The following is a 9014-nucleotide window of genomic DNA, read 5'->3' as shown; positions in this document are numbered from 1 at the left end:
GAAAATACACTTTCATGAGATACAATTTAATTTAATCAAAAATAAAAAGAAATTTGTATTAGATACCATAGTAGGCCCTGAGGTTTCAGAAACCAAAACAAAATAGTCCCTGCCCTCAAGGGACTTTATTTCTAGTGAGGGGAACATTCTGGGCTAAGCCTGAATCAGACCAGGCTTGGAATGAAATGAAATGCTTAAAGACAGTCTAACTTTTAACAAAAAAAAAAAGAGATTTACTTAACCATGACATGGAAAGGATATTTGTCAAGCATTCACTTTCTTGTGGGCCCAGACCTGGGGTTACCTCCACATTTGCCATGGCAGTGTGGCCAGTCAGAAGAGTATGTCAAGCCTGAAGATTACTTGACCCCTTGTGTGCTTTTCTTTTGTATGTAGGTGACCATGAAGCTACATCAGTGGTTTGAATCTCAGCTTCCTGAACCAATTAAGTTTTGAGGATTGTTTCATTGCCTTTTAGGAAAAACCTAGCCTAGTCTATGTGGATTCGATATCACCCCTACCACAAAGTTCCTCCATTCTAACACAGGCAACTTGTTAGGCAAATATGAGGTTAGCAGGGTAATAAGGGAGAGGCTGGCTCAGCACATGCTCTGTAGCTGGGCTCCTACAGGCCCATCTCCATGCATGCTCCATGAGGAGATGGGAAGGATTAGAAGTGAAATTCCCATGTGTGTGTTGGTTAAGGAGTTGTGTCTATGAGGATTTCTACTTTGTTCCTTTCTAGTTGAGGGTTGAGTGAGGCAAACATAGACCCCCTAATTTTTCACAATCCCAATATCTATCTATTTATCTATCTATCTATCTATCTATCTATCTATCTATCTATCTATCTCTACCTATATATATATCTGTATCTGTCTATCATCTATTATTTATGTATCTATCTATCTATCTATCTATCTCTACCTATATTTATATATATATATATCTGTATCTGTCTGTCATCTATTATTTATGTATCTGTCTATCTATCTATCTATCTATCCATCTATCTATCTCTACCTATATTTATATATATATATATATCTGTATCTGTCTATCATCTATTATTTGTGTATCTGTCTATCTATCTATCTATCTATCTATCTATCTATCTATCTATCCATCCATCTATCTATCTATCTATCTATCTATCTATCTATCTATCTATCTATCTATCTATCTATCTATCATATATACACACTCATACCAGGGAGTGTTTCAAGATATGAAATTCTTAAAATAATTAAACTCTACCAATTGAAGTCGAGTTAAAATCGACACAAAAGGGGCCACCCCTAGCTGTGTAACATCAGTCTCTGTAACACTTTCATGCAAGTTCTCTTGTGATGCCTTTTTGGTTGGAGGCATCTCCAAGGTCTTCCATGGTCAATTCCTGCTTGGTCTTGGGCTGGGGATTTGAGGTTCTCCACAAAGCAGCTTCTTTTCCTGGGGGTTTCTGAAAGGAAGGGTCCCGTGCCAACTGGGTAGACATGGTTATGACAATATTATCCTTAGCCCTTTGTGGGTAGTCTTCCTCCACCCTCCTGTGGCAAATCTGGACCTGAAAAGCATTTTGGAAGCCACCTCGAATTTCTTATTGAAGAAGCCATAGATGATAGGGTTCACACTGCTGTTGCAGAAGGCCAGCCAATGTGCAAAAGGGTAGACATAAATGTTGATGACCTGCAGCTGGTGTGCAGAGAGGTTGCTGTAGTCAGAAAGCATCATCAAAGTCCAGAGCGGCAGCCAGGATAACATAAAGAGCAAAGCCACAATCAAAAGCATCTTGATGACCCTCTGTTTCTTCCTGGACACCATATGATTCTTCTTCTGGGTCTGCTTGACCCTTAAAGGCCTTGCAGCCCTAGAGAGTGAAATCCCAATTCTGCCATACATGAGGACAATAATGAAGAGAGGGATCAAGTAGATGTTGGCAAATAACACAGCGGTGTAGATTTTCCTCATTTCCTGGTTTGGCCAGTCCTCCCGGCACCAGTAGAGAGGGCTACTTTCATTTGGGGAGCTGAGCCTTGCTCGGTAATATTTTTCTTCTTGTACATGTAGCATGACTGCAGACGGAGAGATGATGATGATGGCCAGGGCCCAGATGACCACGACAATTCCTAATGCTGCCTGCATGGTGAGCTTTGGCTTGAATGGGTATACAATACATCGAAACCTGCAATGAAAGGCAAGGATCAGAGAGCAGTTACTTTGTTATGTCAGACTCAATCATCAGCTAAATTGAATAAAATAATTGGGTCCAGAAAAAGCAAAACATAAAATGTATTAAACTTATTTTTTAAAAGTGATTCAATCTGGCAGTGGTAATAAGGAAAAAGAACAGCTAAAGATGCAAAAACCTTGAAGCTAGGCTCTTTTAGTTTTAAGAATTCAAAAGTATCTGTGATCAGTTTGATGAAGACATGTATGTGTATATCATGCATACATATGTATATTATGTCATATTTATGCATCCACATATGTTTACGCAAACTAGGTTTACAGCCCAGCCTGGAAACATTTTCCTAGGACTCTTCTAGTTGGCAGTGGGAATGCTGATATTGCCTGCCTGAGGGAAAGAATTGGAGCTAGAGATCTGGAGAAGAGAGATGTTCTTCATTCCTTTTTTGAGAGAGACTCTAGTGCTTTCAGACTCTCTTCAGGATGACTCCAAGAAGTAGAAATAGAAAGACTGCCTTGAGGACATGTAGGAGAAGCAACCTTTTTAATGAATTCCTGATTTCTAGCTTGCCTCTGAGAGGCTTTAGGACAACAGAGTCTCATTCAAAATACTCTAGGATTCACTAGAAACCTGAGTAGATCAGTACATAGACATACAAGTCATTGGTTGCAAAGTTATCCATGCACATATATTTTTCTTTGTATGGGGCCTTCTCCATCCTTCTCATCCTTCTTCCACAGTAGAACTACTGGCCAACTCTGTGTCCTGCCCCTGTATACGACGGATTAAAAAGCTACCCCCCAATCTCTCTTCTTCCTCCAGATCTGTCTCATCCCTTTTTCAGAGGGGAATGAGATGGTCCTTCCCCTACTACAGCCCTATGGCCCTCAGGGCCCCTGAGGTTTCACCTTGGGTTTTGAGGTGACCTCTGGGTGGAATAGAGGAGTACACTCCCATTTATTGCCTTTCCATAGGGTTTCCTGGGATTGTGTCTCTCTATATTTGCCTGGGGGAAGGATGTTTTTCCATGGTGCTCCTTGTGTTAGACCTTGGACTTGGCATGAAGTAAACCAACTTAGATCAAACTCCTCCAATCTGATCATCATTTAGCAAATTTAATTCAGGAATACCAGCCAAAGTCAAATATTCTTGCTTAGATTGATTTGAGATAACAGAGATATAAGACATAGATAGGAAACTTCTGATTTCATACCATATGGGTTATATCACATAAAGAATATGGGATAGCCAGGAATAGGACATTCATTTTTTATCTTCTCTCCTTTTTTCTTCATTTTTTTCTTTAACTAAGGAAAATATTTTTCTTCTGTTTGCTTCCTTATGATTATTTCTATCTCTTCTCTGGTCCCCTGTTTGAACATGTTACATCGTCTGGAGGTAGGAAGACGCTGGGTACTAGGAAATGTATTTGAGCTGAGAGAAGGGGAAGACACTCGCTATTGGGGGCAAATGTTGGAACTGGAAAAGTTCTCCTTCAGAAGGTGGACTTTGAGAGCAGTGTTGAGAGAAGCCCCAGAGTAGAAGTAAGGAGGAAGAACATTGTAGGCATGGAGGACAGTCAGTGCAAAGGCACAGAGATGGTACATACTTAGATGTTATTTATGTAAATTATCTTTATTTATATGAATGATATTCTTATATTATATTTACCCTCTTAGAGTAAATGAAACTAAATGTTTGATGATTTTAAAATGTAAGCTATAAAGAGGTGATAGTAGAGACCTGCACCTGAAGCCAGGAAGACCTGGGTTCGGTCCTGCCCCTGCCAGATACTGATTGTGTGTGTAACCCTGGGTAAGTCACTTAATCTATCAATTCTCCAGGCCAGTGACATCAAACTTGAATAGAAACAAGTCCCTTCAGGTAGCATATCAACTTGGAAAGCTACAAATCAACACTGTCTATGTTGTATTGTATTTTTATTTATTCTGTTAAACATTTCCCAATTACATTTTAATCCGGTTCTGCAGGACCAGGAGTTTTGAAGTCAGGAAGACTGGAGTTCAAATCCAGCCTCAGATATTTACTGGGTATTTGATCCTGGACAAACCGTTTAACTTCTGTCTCAGTTTCCTCATCTGTAAAATGGGGATAATAACAAAACCTACCTTCCAGAGTTGTTGTGAGGGGAAAAAAAATACGTATATATATAATCTATATCAAGTGATTAACACAGTGCTTGACACATAGTAAATGTTTAATAAGTATTTGTAAATTATTTTTAAAAAGACATCATAGTACTGTATACTACATATAGAATTGTCCTAAAGTTCCCTTCAGGTGAAAAACCTTCCCATTTCATTTAATTTATCAGTTTAATTTTTCCCCAGACTCTCTAAATTTCTTAACTTAAAAAAAACCATGTAGGATATAATTAATTTCTATACGTTATAACTCTGAACCAATCTTTTTGTAGTCTTGAATGAAAATTCTTATGATTATCAAAATATTTCATATCTTCCTCCCTGAGGTCAACTTAATAAAACCAGACAGTATAATAGTTTTACACTACTGAATCTTTTGGAGACATTTGAATTGCTCTGAATGAGGGAGAGATAAAAAGAACAGTGGAAAGATAGGAAAAAGAAGAGTAAAAATGGGTGCAACTTATCTTCATGTGTTAATGATGGTGTGGCTGTTTGGCATGATTTCAGATTCTGACAAGGGCTTACCTATCCCCTGCTATGGCCACCAAAGTGAAGACTGAAGAGGCCACTGACATGCCCTGAACCATTCCGCTGATCTTGCAAACTGTGCTTCCAAATGGCCATCCTAACAGGGAGGACAAGGGCAAGGTTAGTAGAGACACTCTTCTCTATGGCATTAAAAAGGCTGTCCAAAGAGAGAGCATTAAAGCACGGTGAAGACTAACTCTTATTATGACAACTAAGGATTTTTAATACTCAAGGATCTATCCAACACTACTATTTTCACATGTGGGCAAATAGCCTGGAGTCAGAGACAGAACTCCAGATTTTGTTAATTTCACTAGTTTGGGCAGAAATTTATCTCCAGGTGAAAACAATGCCTTTCTTTGAAAGCAGGAGTTCTTCACCTGCCCGACCAATGATATCTTGGTAAATGTTTAACAATCAGCTCTCTGGGGAAAATGTGAACAACACACTTTTAAGTTTAATCTATATTATTAACATTTTCCCATCACTTTTTCATAGTCTAGAAAATCAACATAACAATAAATGAAGTCGTGATTTGGAGCATTTGCTTATTAAATGCTGGACCAATCTGAATCCTGCCTCAGATACTTCCTAGCTGTGTGACCTTGAGTAACTTCTCTCAGCCTCAGTTTCCACATTTGTAAAATTGAGATAATTTCTCAAAAGTTTTCACCCCTTGGACTACACCCCACCATGACCCCGGGAAAACTTCTCATCAGGAAACTTATCATCCCGCAAGATTGCATCAGCTTTGCTACTCACATTTCATCAGTGTCCTCTGCCATCTGATTAGAGGGGTGGAAGGTAGAGAAAAGAACTCCTCCCAAAGCCTCCAGTCAAGGAGGGCTCCCAGACCAGACAGCTATTCATTTCCCACCAGCCTACACTCCTTGGACTGGGTTCCACCACGCCTTCACACTGGATACCATCTTCTTCCCACCTCCAACCTCAATTTTTGTTTCTTTTGATCTTTTGGTCTTTCTCTATTAGGTTGTAAGTTCCTTACAGGCAAGAACTGTCTTTCTTTTTCATAGCTGTATTGCCTGGGGTAGCTAAGTGGTGCAGTGGATAGAGCACTGGTCCTGAAGTCAGGGAGATCCAGCCTTAGACAGTTGACACCTACTAGCTGTGTGACCCTGGGCAAGTCACTTAACCCTATTGCCTACCAAAAATAAAACAACAAAACAAAGCATATTTGTACCCCCAGAGCTTAGTACAGTACCTAGCATACAGAGGGAAATCAATGTTTTAACTGAGTGGCTGACTAATAATATAGCACCCACCTCAGGGGGTTTTTGTGAGGATCAACCAAGATTATATAGGCAAAGAATTTTGTGAACCTCTAAGTATTATATTTTTCATATTAGTATTATTTATATTTATATCAAATATTATTTTAGATAGATTTTCATAACCAGATATAATAAATATGTCTCTAGAGCCTTCCATTTGAAAAATGCTGGACACCATTGCTTCCATAACCTTAAATATGAGCTAAAATATTTTTCCTGACAGAACAAACAAAAAAGTGTGTAAAAATAAATTGGTATTTCCTGTTCCCTGCTACCTTACACCCAAGCTGTAGGGGAAAATATAGAGAATGGATTTTTCAAGTTTTCTTCCATTTTGCATTATGCAGAAATCAACATACCTGCTATGATATTATCCAGGAGGGTTGTAGGCATGCAAAATATCCCTATCAGCAAATCGCTGATGGCCAGGTTCAAGATGAAGAAGTTAGTGACTGTGTGCATGTGTTTGTTCCAGGCCACAATGAAGCAAACCACTGTATTCCCCACGATGCACAGAGCAAAGATGAGAAAGTAGGAAATGATAAAGACAGCTGCCACCTGAGGCTGGTGGAGGTAGTAATCTACGTAGGTTATGTTCATGTCCAGGTACTGCTCCTCCTTGGTGTCATTGACGCTCCAGGTCTGAGGACTAGCTTCAGAAAAATTGAAGTCCATTTCCTTACTCATGCTGAACCTTGAACAATAAGAGATATGGAAGAAACAACACTATAAGAAACCACAGATTTAAGAATTGCTAGATGAAGTCCTTTTTACCACTCAGTAACTGTCATGAGTGAAAGGAATGTAAGGGTTTGAGATGAGGGGAAGGGGCTTTGGAGTTATCTGTGCCACTGTTTAAAATTATCCAAAATAAACGCTTGGATTTTGGTAACCATCTGGACATCTAGTTGTTATTGTTTTGTATATGCCTACACGTATATTTGTGTTTCTTTCTATAGAATATAAGTTCCTTGAAGGCAGGAACTTTCTCTTCTGTCTTTGTAGCCTAGCAGAGACTGGCATGGAGTAGGTGCTTATTAAATGAGTGTTGACTGATTATCTTGGATCAGCTCACAGGATGCCTTACATGGTACCAACAGTTTTGTACAGTCAAATTAATAAACACATACCATTATGTCAACTAGGGCAGCTAGGTGGAGCAGTAGATAGAGCACCAGGCCTGGAATCAGAGTTCAAATTCAGCCACAGACACTTACTTGCTGTGGACCCTGGGTAAGTCACTTAGCCCTGATTGCCTCAGTGTCTTCATCTGTAAAATGAGCTGGAGAAGGAAATGGCAAACCACTCCAGTATCTCTGCCAAGAAAACCCCAAATGGGGTCATGGAGAGTTAGACATGACTGAAACAACTGAACGGCAAGAAACTATGTCAACTCCAACCGTAGTACCAAAATTTAGATACAAGAGAAACAAAGGCAAGGAAGAAAGGAGAAAACAGATACAACATATACAGAAGTGCTAGACTGTGTTAGTGAATGTTAGCTGGAAAATCAAGCCTTTTTCCTTGGTTATGTGTTTAGGTTATGGGAACAGACAAGAATGAAGGATTTCAACCTTTTGTAAGCAACAGAAAAGTCACTAAGAATGAATGAATAACAAAAGCATGCACTGATTATTCACTATATGCCAAGCACTATAAATACAATTAGAAAATCAGACAGTCTCTGTCCTCAAGGAGCTTGTATTCTTACAATAAGGAATGATATACATGGGGGTATATTTTGGTTTGGAAAGTTATAGTGTTATTGAATGGAGTTACAGGGGTATAGATTGATATATCTTTTCCAGGAACAATGATAGAGTGTATTTGGTTACAGTTCTAGAGCTAGAAAGTGAAAAGGTTGGGGAGGATATGAAATACAGTCGGCTACTGAGGCAACCAACATTTGATACAGTAGGACCTGGGTGGTTCTGGGTTTGATAGCGTTAAGTCCTCCAGGGCTTGGTTTCTGGTCCAGGTAATATGACAGCTGAGCAAGTGCCCAGGAATTAAGAAATAAAGAGGCACTTCAAATTTAAAAAGAAAAATGCAAAATAAAATCCAGGCATAAGGAGATAAATCAGTGTAAAAGAGGGTATTCCACACCCCTCTACACCAATTAGTGAAATTTACAAGATGCTCTATACCCTGTCCCTTCATTGGATGAGAATGACTCTGATTAAATTGCAGAATCAATCAATCATACAGATGAGGTAAGTGTGAAGAATTCTTAGATTCCTTTCTTGAATCAACGAATCAAACAACAAAAGTGTAAACTACATTAAAAAAAAACTAAATGAAAGTAGATGATACCACACAGGAAATTAATATAGCACTTTAAGATTTACAAATATCTCATTAGATCCTCATAATAACCCTGGGAGGTAGGTACTATTATTATCCCCATTTTACAGATGAAAAACTTGAGGCAGATAGCAGTTAAGGGACTTAACTTGAATCACACAGCTAGAAGTATCTGAGGTGGTATTTCAACTTAGATCTTCCTGGCTCTAGGTTCAGCAATCTATTCACTGTACCACCTAGTAGAAGAGAATCAATCATGCTCTATGGGACTTTAATAAAACAAGTCAGTGAAGAATCCAAAAATCTCATATCAAGTCATCCTGGGAGGGCATTGCTAGGGCAAGGGAGAGGAGAGACAGTCACTGTCTCCTCTCTATCCTGAATCAGAGAATGACCTCATGAACTTCAAAAGGTCAGAAGATCTGGACTTCCCAACAGTGTTATTAACCGTGGCCCCAACAACAGTTGCCAATGGCATTATTTGCATTGGGATCGGAGGTCAAACCACATACCCAAAGGAAAAGTAACTATATC

General features: G+C 39.1%; 1 protein-coding gene across 1 annotated transcript; it reads right to left on the bottom strand.

The window, feature by feature from the left end:
• Positions 1-1065: 1065 nt before the first annotated feature.
• Positions 1066-6924, bottom strand: NPFFR2 (neuropeptide FF receptor 2). The gene is given in 4 exon segments (XM_020988586.2): positions 1066-1587; positions 1590-2182; positions 4882-4981; positions 6536-6924. Coding segments are annotated over 4 exon segments (1278 nt in total). The 5' UTR covers positions 6864-6924; the 3' UTR covers positions 1066-1330.
• Between the last annotated feature and the right edge of the window lie 2090 nt (positions 6925-9014).

Source organism: Phascolarctos cinereus, unplaced genomic scaffold (assembly GCF_003287225.1).
Source record: "Phascolarctos cinereus isolate Bilbo 61053 unplaced genomic scaffold, phaCin_HiC Scaffold_9;HRSCAF=440, whole genome shotgun sequence".
Taxonomy (NCBI): Eukaryota; Metazoa; Chordata; class Mammalia; order Diprotodontia; family Phascolarctidae; genus Phascolarctos; species Phascolarctos cinereus.
This window is presented reverse-complemented; position numbering and strand designations above follow the sequence as displayed.